Source organism: Talpa occidentalis, unplaced genomic scaffold (genome assembly GCF_014898055.3).
Source record: "Talpa occidentalis isolate TD23 unplaced genomic scaffold, MPIMG_talOcc4v2.1 talOcc4.10, whole genome shotgun sequence".
Lineage (NCBI taxonomy): Eukaryota > Metazoa > Chordata > Mammalia > Eulipotyphla > Talpidae > Talpa > Talpa occidentalis.
Genome location: NW_023600993.1, coordinates 104,373,245 through 104,391,407, shown reverse-complemented (window position 1 = coordinate 104,391,407; position 18,163 = coordinate 104,373,245). Strand labels below are relative to the sequence as shown.

At 58.5% G+C, this 18,163-nt stretch overlaps 2 protein-coding genes across 2 annotated transcripts in view; both read left to right on the top strand.

Moving 5' to 3' along the window:
• The window catches only part of LOC119236848 (serine/threonine-protein phosphatase 4 regulatory subunit 1-like), a 61,961-nt gene extending 59,763 nt beyond the window's left edge, over positions 1-2,198 (top strand). The window contains exon 20 of the mRNA XM_037500800.2: positions 753-2,198. Within this exon, the coding sequence (XP_037356697.1) occupies positions 753-910 (158 nt within the window). The 3' untranslated portion in view covers positions 911-2,198. The remainder of the gene's footprint in view (positions 1-752) is intronic.
• A 1,644-nt stretch (positions 2,199-3,842) lies between these two features.
• Positions 3,843-13,089, top strand: ANKRD60 (ankyrin repeat domain 60). Its single transcript, XM_054693563.1, has 5 exons — positions 3,843-4,161; positions 8,318-8,448; positions 9,345-9,510; positions 10,794-10,835; positions 11,466-13,089. Exons 1-5 carry the CDS (start codon positions 3,843-3,845, stop codon positions 11,765-11,767), a joined length of 960 nt encoding a protein of 319 aa, XP_054549538.1. The 3' UTR covers positions 11,768-13,089.
• The last annotated feature ends 5,074 nt before the right edge of the window (positions 13,090-18,163 follow it).

The following is an 18,163-nucleotide window of genomic DNA, read 5'->3' as shown; positions in this document are numbered from 1 at the left end:
CCTCACTCACTGAAGGCAGCACTGCTCATTCTTTTGGTTCGGGGAACGCACGTTGTGGGAGAGCACACTTAAGGTTTGGTACAGAAATCGATAGATTCGCTTTTATGCGTATTTTATATTATGTAAAAATAGCTCAGGAAATGAATGTACTTCAGTTCTTACATTTAATAAACATACTTTAATGCCAAATATTACTTAGTCTTCTAGAAACGAAGGAAACTTTTGTAGATTTTGAGCTATGACATAAGCAGCTTTAAGCCCTAATTCGGATTAGACGTTAGTCATATTACTTTGTAGTCAGTAAGAAAACACGTATAACCCAACCCAGACAATTACTGGGAGCGCACACAGGACTTCCTGCAGACGTGCCCCTCGGCTCGCTGGTGTGTACCCCCAAGTGCGGACAACACTCGCCCCGGCCCTGAAGAGCCGTGCACATTTTTTTTGCCACTTGCTCTTGCCACCCCATGTCCCACACCTTGCCAGTCCTTTTGTACCAAAGAGAAGAAAAGATTATGTTAATAGCTTCTTAATTCTGAAAAATATTCATAGTTCTCGAGAGTCTCTCTTTCAGATTTAGAAACTACCCTTGATGAAGGCAATTTTATCATTTCAAAGGCCTTGTGTATTTGGTTATGCTATGAGAAATGATCTGTTGTCCTGCGACGTGGTGTAAAAAACCCAACAACTCAAGTTACGATTTGGAGCACAGTGCATGGCACATGGGATTGAAACGTGTTTTCTCCCTTCAGCGTATTTTAGAAATGCCGGGAACCCTCATCTTGAAGTCGTTGAAGAGACCGTCTTAGCTCTGCAGTCAGACCGGGACCAAGACGTTTCATTTTTTGCCACCCTAGAACCCAAACGGCGGAATACGACGGACACTGCTGTGCTAGAAAAACAGCATTGACCGCCGTGCGGTCACTCACCATCTGGTCATTTCGTGCTGGCCGCCTCTTGTCTGCCACAGCCAGAGGGGCTGATTGCCATCATGCCCGCAGAGGGGGGACAGACCTCAGGCTCGCTGAACCGTCGTTCCGTGTACCCCAGGTCCCCTTCCCTCGTAGTGCAGGCAGCCGGGGCCCCGGCAGCAGTGCCAGGGCCGGCCTGTGCTGCGCTTCCTGCTCCCGCTGCTGCCCCCAGAGCCAGCGGGTGCGCCCGGGAGCCTGTGCAGGGTGTGGCTGGGGAGGGCTGCCCGCGGATGGGTGCCCCTCGAGCCGCAGGGGCCCTCGGGAAGTTTGTTTTCTATTACAGACGATATTCGTTAGCCCCTCCCGCAATAAAGTAGTTTATTAGAAGCGTTAAGTCTTTAATAGACTTGCATCTTTGGCTTCCCTTATACTTTCTGATAAAATATAGTTTATGGCATTATATTTTATTTTTAACTGAAATACTGTACATGTGTAAATAACTCTTGACAGGAAGAAAATATATTAATGTAATATTAGCCTCCTATCAGTGAACAGAACAAATACATCATTTAAATTTATGCTCTCCTTTGAGTGGCTGCAAATAGAGCTGGATTTGTTTACTTTTGAAAAATGTGATAGTTAAAGAAATCTACTAAAGAATGATTTATGGCGGTCTTTCTAATATTGTACTTTTGTTATGAGCCGTACTCGGAACGTTCCCTGGGGCACGCGACCCCCCCCCACTCCCTGCGGGGCTGTGTGCACGACGATGGATGTGTGCTGACGTGGACGCAGGCGTGAAGCCGGGAGCATTTTCACTCTTGTGCGGGTGTCGTGCGTTGCCGAGCTTGGGAGGGAGATGGAGGGAGATGCGAGGGGTGCGCGACCGTCCCTGATGTGTTAGGATTGTAGCAGAAGACAGAGACCATCCTTCTAATCTGCCTGCACACCTGCCCCCACAGCCCTGTGGTTTGGGGGTGGTTACAGTACCCTTCGGGCTGACTTGGGGACACAGACATTAGATTTTCTGCTTTCAGAATTTCGACTAAGAGGTTCTAGAATGTAAACAGGTTTTTTTCATTAATGAATACTTCAAGGCTCTATAAATGTTGGATTAAATTCTGCACACGCACGCCTGCTCATGTTATTTTTCCCGTTTCTTTTTTTATACCCCAGTGGCAGGGGCCGGGGAAGGAAGGAGCAGCGGGTTGGGGCCTGCGGGCCCGTCGCAAAGGGCACGTCGGGGCGTCCATTCTTCCCTTGGAGCTTTTTCTTCTCAGTTTTTTCTTTCTTTTTTTAAAAAATAAAATTTCTGAGCTATATATTGAATTTCCTGGTATACAGGATGTTTCCCCTCCCCCAGATTCCATTGAGCTGGTTCTTTAAAAAGAAAGGAAGGAATCCGCACCGTGCCAAAGAAAATAAGGTCCATGTGTGAGAAACTGTAACTTGGGACCCAGAGTCGCGTTTCGGGAACTTCAGCGCAGAGCCAGTTCATCCATTGCGGCAACATATTTAAAAAAAAAAAATCAGTCCAGCTTGTCTTCAGCGCTTGCCTGAGGTGACTGGTTGGGGTTACTGTTTTGCTTCAGGAACAAGCATTGAAAAAAATTTTTTTTTGCCCGCACATTGAGATGAGCACGTTGTTAAGGTCTTGGTCCGGCAGCAAAGCAGCAGCTCCCAGCGGGGCCCCTGTTCTGGGCAGCGCTTCCTTCTCCATTAAGGGAAAATACCCGCGTCTGTCCCTCCTGGGGCGGGTCCGCGTCCGCGTGGTGGAGCCAACTTGCCGTGAACGCTCCCGAGGAGGCCCCGGTGCATCAGCTCAGCTCAGGCCCCGGTGCATCATCTCAGCCCCGGTGCATCAGCTCAGCCCCGGTGCATCAGCTCAGCTCAGGCCCCGGTGCATCAGCTCAGCCCCGGTGCATCAGCTCAGCTCAGGCCCCGGTGCATCATCTCAGCTCAGGCCCCGGTGCATCAGCTCAGCTCAGGCCCCGGTGCATCAGCTCAGCTCAGGCCCCGGTGCATCAGCTCAGCTCAGGCCCCGGTGCATCAGCTCAGCTCAGGCCCCGGTGCATCATCTCAGCCCCGGTGCATCATCTCAGCCCCGGTGCATCAGCTCAGCTCAGGAGTCCGCGGGATGCGGCGTCTGCCCGGCAGGGGCGGGTCTGGTCCCGCGGCGTGTCTGCAGCTCAGCGTGCCCCGAGCCCGCGGGGCGCCCCCCCGCCCCCACCTGTGCGCCCCCGAGCCGGCGCTGGCGGCGCTCTGACACGGGCTGCCCCTCGGGTGTCCCCAGAGCCCCCCGGAAAGGGGACCTGACCGTGGACCACACGGACACCCGCCCCGCCGCGGGGGTTGACGCCCCGCGCTCCCCTGGGAGTCCACGGCCGCGGGCCTTGCACGCGCGCCGCTGCCGCGTCCTCGGGGTCCGGCCCCGAGCCCGCGTGGGGGGCCCAGGGCTGGGGGGGTCGCCTCCCGCGGGGCTGGTTCTTTCACTCCTGCTACGAACACGGCTCTAGCCCGGCCCCGGGCCGCACATCGCGGCGCCCCGAAGACGAGTCGCCGAGCCTCGCCCGGGGTTCGGGGTCTGCGCCCCGGGGTGACCAGAGGGGGTCGCGGCCGGCGCCCACGCGGGGAGGCGGCTCCGCGGAGGGGCTGCGGGCGGGGGGGCCGGGGGGCGCCCGCGGGGGGGGGCGCCCGCGGGGGGGGGCGGCCTCTGCGGCCTCTGCGGGCGCTGGGGGGGCGCTGGGGGGCGGCGGGGCCGTCAATCTCCGCTTGTTTCCAGAAGCGCGGGCCCTGCCCCTCGGCCCCTCGCCGGCGGCTCCCCTGGCCTCTGGCCTTTGTTCCAGGGGGGCGGGGGCGATGACGCAGGCGGGGGGCGGGGGGGGGGCGGGGGGGCTGGGGGGCCCCCCGGGCGCGGGCCGAGCCGAGCCCATGCGGCGCGCGGAGCGGCGGGCGGGCGCTGACCCCGCGGCCCGGCCCAGCGCGCAGGAACCTCGGCCCGGGCCCGAGCGGACCCCGGCCCGGGCCGGCGACCGGGACCTGCGGGCGGCCGGGGCCCCGCCGGCGGGGAGCCTGGCGCCCGACTGGGCCCCCCGGGCGTTCCCCGTGAGGGTGCTGCTGGAGGACACCGGCGAGATGTTCCGAGTGACCGACTGCCGCCGGGACATGACCGTGCGGGAGCTCAAGGAGGAGCTGGACCTGCTCGCGGGCATCCCCTCCAACCTGCAGAGGCTCCAGTACCTGGACCAAGGTGGCCCCTGCCCCGCCCGCCCTCCCCACCCGGCCCTTGGCCCCCCCAGGGACGCCAGCTCGCAGGAGGACCCCCAGATATCAAGCCCAAGCCCCTGGGAACCCCGGAGGGGAAAGCATACCCTGGCCACGTAGGGACTTCCCAGCCCCAGACAAAAGGGGTTCACGCGAGTCCTCCAATCTCCAGGCAACCCCCGTCCACAGCCGGTCCCCAACCCACAAACAAATCCTGCCACAGTAGGGTGTGGGGTCGCAGAGTCAGCTCCACACGGGGCTGGCCAGCCTGAAAATCCTGTCAGGAGACCAAATCCCAGGACTGCTGCAGCAGGACACCCGGAAGCCCAGAACCCCCGCCCCCCAAAGTCTGCTTCGGGAACCAGTTCCCGAGCCAGCAGTGTCCCCACAAGACTGCAAGCCTGAAACCAGCCTGTGCTCAGCAGAAACCCACAACTGGGGGCCGGCCTCCTTGCCTTCCTTAGGGCCCCCAACTCAGAGCACACATCAACCCCCATGCTGCGCTGGACAGCAGAAGCTCCTGTCCTCCGCCCGCCACGTCCACGCAAGGACACCCGTGCCCCACGTGGACTCTGCCCACCCAGGTCCCACCTGCCTGCCGGAGACTGACCACAGGTCCCCGGGCTCACTCTGACTCCCTCAGATGCCCCCATCCGTCAGCAACTGTGTCCAGAATATACCTGCCCACCTCATGACCCAGACCAAGCTCTGGCCCCCAAGGACTGAACCCCAAATCCCCAGGCTAACCTTGTGACCATCAGAGCCCCAGATCTACCTGCCATTGTTTCCACTCCAGACACTAAAGCAGGAAACACACTGCCCTGCCCCCCTCATGTCTCTATGCAAACCATGCCCAGCTGAACCTCAAATCCCCGACCTGACTCTGCTGGCAACAGAATCCCGGCTCCCAGCAGACCCTGCCCAGATCCGAACCCCAGCTCCCAGAGCAGACCCTGCCCAACTATGGACCATAAATTCTAGAGCAGACGTGCCCAATTTTGAGCCCCCAATCTCTAGCTACTTGTGTATTTGTACCCCAATTCCTCAGCCAACTCTGTCTACATGAGGATGTCAGACCCCATAATGAATTCTTCTTGCATCTGGACCCCAAAATTCAAAGCCAACTCGGTTCCCACACCTGAAAGCCAGTTTCCAAGCTCACCATGACGACACCTGAGCCCGAGCCCCACGCAAAGTCCTCAGAAGGGCTCCAAAGCTTGAGATAAAATCTGCCCACAACTTGACCCCAAAATGCAAGTCAAATCTCTCCATATCCAAACCCTAGATCTCCACAGAAACTGCGTTTACATCAGCACTGCAAGGTTTCAGCTGACTGTACCCATGTAAGGAAGCCAAAGTTTAAAATTAGCCCACATGAGGACCCCAGAACTCAAAGCCAACTTTCCTTGTATTTGAAACCCCAATCCTTTGGCCAAACTTACTCACACTGGAACCCCAAATTCTAGACCAAACTTTTTCTGCCCATATTGGGACCCCAAATCTTGGAGCAAAATCTGTTCCCATCAAGACCCCAAATCCTAGGACAGATCTGTTCAAATCCTCAGCCCCGGGTGCCACACTACCTAGGGCCACACAGAATCCCAAACCCTCAAACAAGTCCTGCCCACACAAGGACTCTACCCCCCAGAACAGACCCTTCCCATACCAGGACTCCCAAACAGAAAGCAAACCTTGCCTTCATCAGAACCCCAAATCCAAAGCAAACTGCCTTTGTCAGGACCTCACATCGCAAAGCAAATCCTATCCACACTTGAACCCCGAATGTTGGCACTAACCCAGTCCGTATCAGAACCCCGAATCTCAGGCTGTGTCCTTGTCCATGACAGGAACTCAGTGCCAGCCCAGCTGGAGTTGGAACCCAGCACCCAGAGCTCACTAGGGCTTGGTCAGGGCCCCGGGGCCCCCTATCCAGACCAACCCCACGTGGCAGGCACCCCAGGGAGGGCAGGACTAGAGCCAGTCTGGGCTCTCCACCCCTCTCCTCCCCCAGCCTGAGCACCGGGCTGTCGGCCCCATCCCTGCGAGCCCTACAATATTGAGGATATAAGGACGGGATCGGAGCCCTGGGCTCCAGCCTGTCCCCACCCGCTTGAAATCAACACAAAAACACTCGAAGCAAAGGAAGCTGGGAAAAGCTCTGTGGGTTGCAGCGGGGCGTGTGAGCTACGCCACTGCAGGGGCGCTGCGGATGGCCGCAGGGCTGAGCGCAGCCAGAGGTCTGGGGGGGTGTCCCCGCTCCTCCAGCGGTGCGCTCTGGACCTCGGCACCACCCCGAGACAGCGGCGCCCGGGGGAGCTGCCGGCGGAGGCCGTCTCAGAACGGGGTTCAGCTCTTCCCTGACACGCTGCTTTTGCTCTGAGGAGCCTCTGAAAGCTGCTGGGGTGGGGGCCGGGTGTGCATGTTGAGACTTTGCTGGGAAAGAGGCGTCTCGCGCCCGCTGTGTAGTTACCAAGTTTGAAAGCCGAGCTGAGCCGGCGAGGGCGGGGTGAGTTCCAAAAGGAGTCATTTGAAAATTACTTCTCCCGAGCGACAGTGGTCTGGCACCCCGTCTCTTCATTTATTTTCACTGAGGAGCTGTGGCTGAGCAATAAATCCAAGAAAGCTAAGTGGGAAAGGAAGCGGCGGGCGACTCCACACCGATGTCACCATCGCTCCGCAGCACTTAGCGCCCGGCAGGTGCGGCCTCGCGCCCGCCGCTGGCACAGGAGCGGCCACGCGGAGGGGACGTGGGCTTCTGCCTACAAATCATCAGCGCTGTCGCCCTCCCCACCGCCAGGCTGGCCGGGGAGGCGCCCCCCGAGAATGTGTGTGAAGCTTGCCGAGCTTGTCCGGCGTCAGCCCCAGCCATCCAGGTGCTGGTGAGGATGACGTTTGTCCAAGCCCCGGGCAGTTGCGGGAAGGTTCCCTGGCACCTGCAGGGACGCCGAGTGGTCGCACTTACACCCCGACCCGCTATCCTCTGTGTTCCGCCCTGGTTGATGGGTCTGCGAGGGAATCGCTGTCCCCTGCTGGCGTCCCCCACCCGCCGATTCTGATCACCCAGGGGGCCGTGGAGCCCAGAGGGCAGGGTCAGGTCCAGCCAGGCAGAGGTCACTCCTCGTGAAACCAGAAAGCTCCAGAAACCCACTCCGGAAACCCAGGCAGTTCGATCATCCAACCTGGGCAAGCCGAGGCTTCCCACGGTGTTTTGCTTGAGGAGGCCGCAAATTATTCAGTTGTTCTTGAGCTCAAGAGGACGGGTGAGCGAGCAATAAAATGGGTGCGTGTTCAGGAGGGGAAACTAAATATCACAACTTCCTCTCCTGAAAATCTCCTCTGACCCCATCTGGTCCTGACGGCCTTCCCCGGAGAGCTAACGTCTGCTGTGTGAGTGCGCCCGCCCTCTCCCGAGTTCGGCGGATAGCCAGAGGCGTCCCAACACCCCAAGGCCCACTCACAGATAATGTCAAGGTTGTGGTGGTTACACCTGCACCAGATGCTCACCTGGAGGGATCCTGTCCCCAGAACCAGCTGACAATGCCTGGGGACATTCGTGACGGGCATACCTAGGTTCAGGTCCTCTGGCAGCTGCGGGCGGGGAGCAGGGCCACCTTCAACTTCCGAGAATGCCCAGAACTTTCCAGTCCCAGGGTCAAGGGTGCCCAGGGGGACCAACGCTGATTTGGAAGGATCCAGTGCATGTTTGTCGTTGTCACTTCTTTAGCCAAGTGACGACAGCAGAACTAGAGTCAGTGTTTGAGCTTGACGCCGACGTGTGCGTGTCTGATGAATGGTGGCTGCAGGTTGAAGTAGCTCTGTTTCTAGAGTTTGCCTCATAAAATGACTTTACTGAGTCATGTAATTTTTCGCAGCGGGAGAAGTTATAATTGCAGAGCTTTACAAATGGTTGCCATGTTTGAGGGGGGCGGTTCAGCCTCTACGTGAGTGCGGCCAAATTCATTTTCTAAAGAGCACTCGCAGCTCCACACGGACACTAGCAGAGCCCCCCGCGGAGGTCAGCACTCCATGGTCCAAAATGGTCTTGGTGGAGGATGCCGAGGCCAGGGGCTCGCTTAACTTACCCATTGTACTGGTTTATCTTCGATGCCCATTGTTCTAAAGAAAACAATTATCCCCCCTAGGAATACTGATGGATGACACTACGCTCAAGTTTCATGACGTGGTTCCTGGCGGAGTTATCTCTCTGTGCGTCTGGCACTATGATGGATGGACGGAGCTGGTCATGGCGGCCGTGGAAGGGGATCCTGCTAAGGTCTCACATTTCTCAGAGTGGACCCCTGCTTCACGGAGCAACTGTAAATGGTGGTGGCAGCTTGGGGGGGCTCCCTTAGTCTTTTGTGCAAAAATTTGAGTAAAAGTTTCAGAGCAGGGAAAAAGACACACGGACTTCCGCCCTGTGGTCAGGCGTGGGGCTAGCTTCACACCTGCTTTGGGGTCAAGGTTTCGCTGAGCTCCCTTGCCCGTAACTGGCGCCCACTCACCCCTGCCTGAGGATGGGCATCGACCACGTGTCTGTTTTATAAAGTTGGAAACTCGGCTTCCGATTTAACCGTGAGTGAGGAGCTGTGAGTCGGGAGTGTCTGGCCCTCCACTCTGGACAGGGGCCTCCCGACCGGACCCCTGACTGTGCTGCTCCCCGCTGCCCCCGCAGTGGCCGTCCGGCTTCTGGACACCCCCGTCCCCAGGCTCGGACGCGGAGCCTTCCTCAGCGCCTGATGACGGTCGTTCGTCCGTCAGCCGAGTCTGGCGGGTTCCAAAGTTGACAGAGACAATGGGCACAGAAATAGATCGGAAGGTCAGAGCCCGTCAGGTCTCCACAACAGCGAACTCCCCACGGGGAGGCCGTGTCGGGGGGCTGGTGTCTTCCTTAGCAGCCACCACCATCTTCCTCTGACACCCAGAAAAGCTCTTCTCTCTTCAAAACAAGGGCAGGAAGAGCTTCCTGCCGCTGAGGCTGCTGCTGTAAATCCATGTTTCCTGGACGTGTTTGAGCTTGCAGTGTCCTCCCTGCCCTCCTGGGGGGCTGGTGGTGGCCGGGGTGTGTGCCCAGCACTGGCCTTGGAGGGGGGGCAGACCCCTGGGGAGGATGCAGCCCCTCAGGTGGGCCTGCATCTGAGACACGCTCACCCCCGCCTCATGTCTCCCCAGCTCTGCGGGCTTGGTGTGGTCGAGGGCTCCTATTTCCGAACGGCCAACTCACGGCACTTTGAAGAGGGGCAGTGGCGCAGATGGATAGCCCAGCGGGCCTTCGTGGCCTTGTACGTCTCTTCCCACAGAGGCCACTTGGAAGCTGTGCAGTACCTTCTAGAAAAGGGTAATTCTGCGAGCCTGTGGCGTCCGCTGAGGAGTTGGGGCATTTTGGGGACAGCCCAGGGCCCCGTAGGCCCGGGTGGGTGCATGTGCGAGAAGCGGCTGGCCGGTGCCCTGTCCCCTCGTGACCGGACCTCAAGAAGAACTTGGTCAGGACATGAGGCCGGGAGCAGCCGGGGGGCTTCCCGGCTGGATCTTTCTGAGCACACTGGCTGCCGGGGATTGTCCAGGTTGCCTGTTCACGCCAGCACTGCTGGAGGAGGGTCTCTGCAGGGTCTGTGGGGGTCCTGAGCCCAGCTGGCAGCGCCCCCGGGACCCCCAGTCTCCTGCCAGCATTAGGAATTTCCCTCGGGAGACCCTCACCCTGAGCCGTCTTCACCTCCCGCACTGAGTGGCCTCTCTCCGCCTCTCTCTCCTCTTTCTACCTCTCTCCCCGTCGTCAGAGGCAGAGGCTGCAGCCAGGGCTGAGCACAGGAGTGGGGCTCTGTGGTGCGCACCCGCCCCCGGGGCAGGCTCCCTGACGGGGAAGCCAGTCAGGTCCCACGGGCCCCACGCAGCCCAGACCCCAGCCTCCTCCTGAAAAGCAAGAACATGTTACGGGTTAGGCCCATAGTTCGGGGGCTCCTCGGGGCCTTATCTCCCAGTCCAACGGGCCTCCTGCGTTCACCCCGCTCTTCCCCACCTGCACCTGGACCCCAACCCGACTCAGGACACGTGGGCTTCCACACGGCGCCCCCTCCACGGTGGGGCCCCGGCTGCACTGCCCTGATGGGGAGAGGTGTCCCGACTGTCTCCTTCTTCCTGCCCGCCATTCCTGCACCCTGCCTGTTGTGAGATGAAATATGGGCTTTGCACAGCCCAGAAGTCCTTTAAGCTCATAAAAAGTCATTTTCACTCTGATGGAACTGTGATGTATTTGAAAGCACCCGTTAAAAAATTACAGCTGGCTTTGCCAAGTTTTCTGTCCTCTGCAGACAGGCACTGCGAGGAGGCGCCGGGGCCGCGGCTGGGCCTTAGGAGAACCTATTTAAAACTTTCCCTCACCGACCAGCCATCGCTCATAAAAACTGGCTACCGAAATGTCAGCTGCCTGTAATTGAATTGCCTTGTTTTCTGTGTCATGATATTTGTTACCCAGAATTTGATTCAATTCAACAAGTCTGTATTGGACACCTGTCATTAGCCCATCCATCTGCAGGAGGCAGGGGGGAATTCAATCGAAGCGATGTCTGTCCATGAGTCAGGCCGCCCGCCGTCTGTCATTTCCCGAGTGCCTGTCTTCTGCAGGCTCCGTGCTACGTGCTGGGGATGAAAACAGCAGCCGTCCAAGCAAGTGCTTTCTGCCCTGTGGAGTTTATGAAGGGAAGTCAGAAGTGATCGCCAATCATTGATTGCACGGTCAACGGTGTGGAGCGTGTTCTACAGACGCGTTGTCTGCGGAGTCGCTATGGGGTGGGGGGGACAAACCTAAGGAAAGAGAAGAGTGAGCCTGGCGGGGGCGGGGGGAGCTATGAGAGCGTGGTTAGCTGCAGGAGCAGCGTGTGCAAAGGGCCTGGGGCAGGATGTGGGAGCAAGGCAGATGAAGGGCTGATAAAGAGAGAAGGCTGGTAGAATTAGAGCAAGGCGGGGCAGTCTGAGGGGTGATGCTGGGGAGGTGGGATGAAGAGCAGGGAGACCTAACACATGGCCCCCAGTGGGGGAGTGAGATGGGCATTTTCAAAAGACCCTGACCACCATCGGGGAGTCAGCCCTCCCGGCAGCAGGTGGTGCTGGGTGCTGACGTCTGAGATTCCCCCCCACCCCATGCTTGTGCAGGGAATGGGGAGCAGGTGGCAGTTCTCCCAGGCCGTCGTCTCTCGGCCCACACCCCTCCCCGCCTCTCTTCCTGGACGCGTTTCTGCAGTTGAGACTGGCAGCCAGGTGGGTGGCCTGCCCTCAGCCAGCTCTTTTATCTCACAGGAGCCAACTGTCTGGGCAAGACCCCCATGGGCAGGACGCCCCTGCACGTGGCCGCGGCCATGGGCCGGCTGGACTGCATCACCCTGCTGCTCAGCTACGGGGCCTCCACCAGCATCAAGGACGCCAGGGGTGAGAGCCCCTTGTCCCTGGCCCGCCGGCTGGACCGCAAGCACAGCGAGCGCAGCATGTTTCTCTTCCACTGGAAGGCCAAGATGGCGGGGAGGGACCTGTCGCAGCTGCTCAGGGACACCGAGTTCCAGAAAGCCAAGTCTGGGCTCAGCATCAAGAAGCTCAAAACTTAGCTCCCGCTCGGGGTGTCTGCATGTGAGAGCTCATGTGGGTAACTTTTCAGGGTTCAAACCCACGGTCCCTGGGTGGGTGGGGAGGCAGGAAAACACAGCTACGAATCTGACTCAGATACTGAATTATCTGTCCTGTTTGCAAGTGGCTTTGGAGGGTGTGGACGGAAGGAGGTGTGTGTGTTCCTTTAGCTGCATTACGGACCTAGCGGGCCTCCAAGCCAGCCTTGAGATCTGGGCTCTTGTGTGTTGCACCCAATAACGCTGCTGGGGTAAGGGAGCCTGGCCCCACGCTCCCTTCTGGGGCCCGGCTGCTGCGCTGGAACCAGGTGGTGATGGGAATGGCGCCCTTGTGACGTGCAGTGGGGGCCAGCAGGTGCCAGGAGGTCGTGAGCAGTGAGCAGTGTGGGCTGTGGATCTGTTTGTGAAACTCATGGAACTAAAAGCTCCGGCTGGTGAGTTCCAGAAGTTTTCTGGAGCCGCCTTTGAAGGGCCTGCTTCTTGAGTTGGGGTGAGGAGCAGGGGAGAAGTTTGCTTCTCCAAACATGAGTGTTTGTTGCTCTTGTGGAAAGGTGAGGAGTAGGGTGCTGGGTTTGGAGGAGATGGAGTAAAAGATGATAATGAGCTTGCAGAAGAGGGCATCACCTGCCCCTTCTGTGCTTTGGTCCCATCCACAGTGGTCTAAACAGCCCCCTCTCCCGGCTTCTACCTTTTCCTGCTAGAACTAGGGGAGCCATTGTCTTTCCTCTTGGGCCGAGTCTGTGCCCACTTATAGCTCTGAACCTCACCAAAGCTGCAGATCCTCAGGGCCAGGCCTGCCTTACAGCAGGTGAGTGAGGAGAGTGTGAGAGACAAGAGGGAGGGGTGGGGACTGGAGCAAACAGATGTGCACAGCCCTGTCTGAAGTCCATTAGCCGAATGCCAGCTGCTACATGTTTCCAGGGCTTTCCAGAGTGAAAAATCTGGCTTTTTTATGTAACCTCTGATTTTTAAGTGCTGGTCAGAAGTTTTTAATATTGTGGTCTGGTGCAAAAAGGAGCGGGGAGGGTTGAGGCACAGCTGGGGACTGCCTGTCATTGTCAGACTCTTTTCCTTCCTTTCACGAGGAAAGTGAAGACATAAGCTGAGTCTCACAGGACTCTGAGGCCATGCGGGTCTCGCCGGCCTGCGTAGGGATGGGCCATTCCAGCCCCCACGACCCATTGCTTGCTGACGCCCTATATGCTGACACAACTTCCGGAGCCCGCTCCTTAAGTGATGGGAAGTGGTACTGTACCCTGGCCGCCCTTCTTTCCGACTTACAGCTCAGGAACAGGATTTGGCTTTTAAATTAATTGGCCGCATTTCCTGCTGTCATAGCGAGGAGATCTGTGCCGGTGATGTGCCTTCACGCTCGCGCGACGTGGCTGTGCCCAGCTCAGCAGTCTGCTTGACAAATAATAGTCAGGGAAAGACGTAGCTCGACTTCAACTCCGTCAAAACCGAGATCTTGTTTTTGGCAGACATCGCCCAAAGTCAATAACAGACATTAAATAACCGCATCCAACGGGTCAATTCATTTAGCTAATGAGGTATGTGGGGGAGGGACCCTTTTAACTTAACAAGTGACATTACTCAAAGTCCAGAGTTGGCCAGGAAAATTGCTAAGTTGTCCTTACTGTGAGGGACGCCCCACTTCCTGACACCCGCCCCCCAGTTTTGGGGGCCAGCACACCCCCACCCTGTCTTCAATTCAGTAAAACTCCTGGCCAGAGGCCGGGCCACCCACTTGCTCCGTGTGACACTGTCCCGGCTGCAGCTGGCCCACCCGGACACTCCCGGGTCCCGGCTCTTGGTTGACCATCATCTCCGCCGTGGCATCCCGCCTCAGGCAGCCCACAGCAGGAGAACAGGGTCTGCCCTGGCGTGCCCGGTCCCCCTTGTAGAGGTTTTATTACACATTTATTGTGAAGGTTTTCTTGGTCATACTTTGGAGCCATCAGAAAACAAATGGCGTCAAGCCGGTGGCGCTCGCTTCGAAACACGTGCTCTCAGACCCTTTTGTGGGACCTCAAGTCCAGGGACTGGCGATGGTCGTTCTTGAAGAACTAGCTGAGTCCAGCGATCATCCAGCGATGATGGCTTCTCAGAAGCGCGCTCTGGACAGTGTGCTGGGTGCTGTCCAGCTCCCGGGGCCGCGCCTCATGCGCACCCCGGGGCTGGGCTCTCGCGCGCCCGCATGGAAGAGTGGCTGGCGTAGCGTGGAGACGCCAGAGGGCAACTGGCCAGCGCTGCCCTGTGGCTGTGGGCATGTTCTCTGCTCAGAGCTGAGAGTGCTCGAGAGAGTGGGGTGGAGACCCCGCGGGGGCTCAGGACCCAGGAGGCAGGACCTCATACCCAGGGGCTGCCCAGGCTCCTCATCTGGGAGCTTGGCTGGAACATTTTGGCCATTTAGGGGCTAACATCATTGCTATTTGTGAGGTGGGCACCTGGGAGAATGCTTGGGTGTCTTTCTTGTGGTCTCCTCAGGTCTGGTCACTGAGAGCCTGGTGGCCTGGCCCTTGGAGCTCAGCAACCTCGTGAAAAGGCTGCTGGTGTCCTTGGAGTTCTCTGGGCCATGGCATCCCATGGGCCTCGGGGACATTGCTCCCCAGGGCGCCTGATGTCAGCCTGGAAGCTAGTCCTGGGAAACTGGGGGTTTCTGGGGAGCGGGACAGCTCCCTGTGGGCAGAGGCTGACCCCTGCGGGGGCGGGCCCCTCGCTGCTCACTTTGGCTGCCAGGAGACTCCCAGGCAAGGGCACCCCCTGCTGGGACCCACACCCACCCCTGCCCGTGCCCTTTGTCTTCCTGGAATGAATTATTATCACCTCTTTCTGTAAAAGGCCGAACTGTCTTGCCCGTGTGTCTCACTGGAAACTCGGAATGACCCGCCGTGGACCCCGCTGACCACAACCACAGGCCTTTGGTGCTTGGCCTTTTCTCCAAGCACCTGGGAGTTTTAGCTGCTGCGTTTTAGCTGCTCACCTGGGATCCTGCCCCCGCCTCTTTCTCCACCTCAGACCCGAAGGCCCCTGCCTGTTTACCCCGCTGTGACTCTTGGGGCCCTCGGTGGCCCCTGGCGCTGCATGACCTGGAATCATGGGGTGATTCCTCCTCCTCCAGGGGCTCCTGGTTGTTCTCACCCCACAGGGAAACCTCTCCTTTAGCCCAGGATAGCTTAACACCTCCTTGACCCTCGACAACCTCCCTTTTAAAAACACACGGGCAAGCCGGCTTCAGAGGCACCGGCGTTTTGCTAGGATTTGATAACGTTGTCCCGTCTGTGGTGGATTCGTAGGCCGGGATGCTGCTCCTTTCTCCTTGCTAGTTCTGTGACCTTGGGGTAAATTGCCACCCTCAAGGGTCTCAGCTCCTTCCCCCATCACTTGGTGTCCCCCCATCTTCATCCAACCAAGTTCTGTGGGTGAAAGATGACCGAGGTGCTGGGTGTCCACAGGACCCCAGGCCGGTGGCCAGCCCGGCAGTCCAGTGAGACTCCCCTCTGAGCCGCCTTGCGGCCGGGGGCTGGGCGACGAGCTGTTTCTTGGGCCCAGGTTCTTATCCGTTGCACTCGGGCAGTGAAGCCTGGCCTGTCATCATCGGAGTGTGAAGTGCCTGGCACAGAGCAGACACTTGGAAACCAGCAGCCATTATTATTGTTATTACTACCACCACTTAATTTGCTTAAAATGTTTACTCGCCAGGAATCGATACAACCCCGGTTTGCAGAGAACCTCATATATTTTCAGCAAACCTTATACAATAAGAGGCTCCATCCAGAAGTAATAATTCCCAAAGTGGGAGATAAATAATTTCCCTGAAATTGCTGATTGGGATGTTCAGGAGAGGGCTTCCTCAGCAACCTCCAGAAAGTCATTCTGAGCCTCCAACACTAGGGCCAGTTCTGCAGGAGAGGGAGAGAAAGCTCTGAGGCCAGAGGAAAATTCCAGTGGCTGGGCTGGGCCTCTGCAGCGCCACCGCGCTACAGCGGCAGCCGGCAGAGGGCACAGAAACCCATTAACATTTAGAAAAACACCGCTGTTTGTGCTCCTTGGAAATGTCAGCTCTGCCGCAGTCTGCGCCATGCTGGAAACCCAAGAACAGCTTTCGGGGTTCAGGGCTCCCCAACAGGGTTTTCTGCCTGAACCCTTGAAATTGTCTGCCAGCTTGCATGTGCAAACACACGTGTTTCCAGAGCCCTCTCCACATCCTGGGGCGGGGATTGGGGGGTGTCTACAGACTCCTGCCCTGTTCCCTAGCCAGGCACAGAGCCCAGCCAGGCACCCACCCCTCTGGCCATATCAAATCGGGGTGTCTGTGTGATGGCCTCTTGGGTTGGTGTGCACTGGGAACTTGCAGTTGGAAAAATGAGAAATACTGTTAACATCTGGTGTTGCCACACATGAGCGCCCGAGTGTGTGCGCGTGTGCGTGTGCATGTGTGTTTGTATGTATGTGGGGGTGTGGGGGACAGTGGTGATTGATTCCCCCCCAGAGGGGACCCTGTGCTTCCCTGTGCCCCTGCAGGATCATGATCCATCAATGTGGATTCAAGACGCCCTGACGCGGCCCTGCTCCCCCACTTTAGCTAATCCCTGCGGTGGAGCCGAAGCCCCGGTGCAGACGGAGACGTGAGCGAGCAGGGTCGCGGTGGCTGTTCTCGGGCAGGGCCGGAGTGCTCAGCGCCCCCGGGGACGCCGCCGGTGGCACAGTTAGCAGCTATGACAAAATGACTTAATTTGTCTGTCCGGGCCTGGGGCTGGCCATGGGGGTGTCAGTGATGTGTCAGAGAGTGAAAAGCAGCAGTTGCCCGGGGAACGTGTGTGGGCTCACTGACTTGCGATTTAAAAAAAGAGGCACATCCTGTAAGTGTGCAATCAAGTTCCCTTGAACCCAAAGAAGGAGCGCAAAGGTCCCGGAACCCTCAGCAGTGCTCATGTCAGGGTGGCGGGGTCTCTGCGGACACCCCAAGTGGTTGCCGCCGCCGTGTCTTCCTAATTGTGGTAAGACACACACAGTCCACAACCCACGGTGGATGCCAGTGAGCAGTCACGTGCCCGTCACCACCGTCCGGTCAGAGCATGTTGTCACCCCTAAAGGAACCCTGGGGCCCACTGACACCCCCTCCCAGTCCTCTTGCTCCTCCGCCTGGACAGCCGCCAGCCTGCTCCCGGTCCCTACGCACTTGCCCATTCCGGATATTTCTGTGGACGGAGTCACACGACATGTGGCCGTCTGCCCCTGGGCAGTGTGTCCAGGCTGCAGCCTGGGGCCCTGGGTGCTTCTTCCCCCTTGGGCTGTGGCACTCCCCTGCCCAGCAGCTGGGGCCTTGGGGTTGTCGCCACCTTCGGGCTCTTGTGGGTACTGCAGCTGCGGACAAGGGTGTGGGGATTTGAGTCCAGCTGTCAGCCCTTGGGGGTCTATCCCTGGGGGAACTGCTGCTGCATGAGGTGATCTGCTCACCAGTGTGCCTTGTGTGTGCAGTTTAAAAACCAGGTGCGGTGCAGCGGCATTTACAGCAGCCAGGCCACGGAGGCGCCCTAGTGCCCGCTGAGTGGGCGCCCGAGTGCCCGCTGAGTGCCCGGGCACGAGATGGAGGGGCTGCGCGGGCAGGAAGATGACTGTGGGATGGCTCTGCGTCATGCGTAATGTCAGGAAACCAGGGAGACGAGTTGACGAAGAGAACTACCAGCAAACTAGTGGGCAGAGATAGCGGAATTGAAGTTACCCGTGGCCAAGGTGGGGTGGGGAGAAAGGGCGCAGGGGCCATAAGGGCCGGTTGTGGGTGTTTTGCTTTGTTTTTCTTAAAAAACACACATGAGAAAGGAGAAGGGAAAAGAGCCCCCGCCCGAGCTCCCCAGAGTCTGAAATCTGCCACGACGGTCAGCAGCGGCCGTGGAGGGCCTCACTTAGTCTTTGCAGCGATTCTGAAGTCAGGGGTGTGCACGCAGGTGGGCCCCAGCCCCAGGGAGGGCTTAGATCTGGGGTTCACCTCCAGAGGTCCTGGAATCAGTAAGTTTGGGGGCCGGCCAGGACCCTAGTGTCTCCCCCCTCCCCCCCAGGGCTGCCGAACACGTTCTAGTTCAAGCCCCATTTTTTCACTGAGGAAGCTGAGGCTCAGCACAGGGCAGCAACTAGCTGGGGTCACCCAGCGCCTCGGGGGGAAGAGAGAGGCGCCTGCCTTGGTGCGGCTGGCGGGCCCTGGTGCTACCGAGCACGCTCCCTTCTCAGGGCAGCACGGCCTGCCTGGGAGGGCTTCCCGGAGGCAGTGACCTTGTTACTTCTCCAAAGCCCCTTCCCCTGCCTGCCAAGCAGAAAATGTCGGCGCCGCCAGGTGTGCGGAATGCAGGAGGAGCAGGCAGTCGCTCCCACCGACTCCTT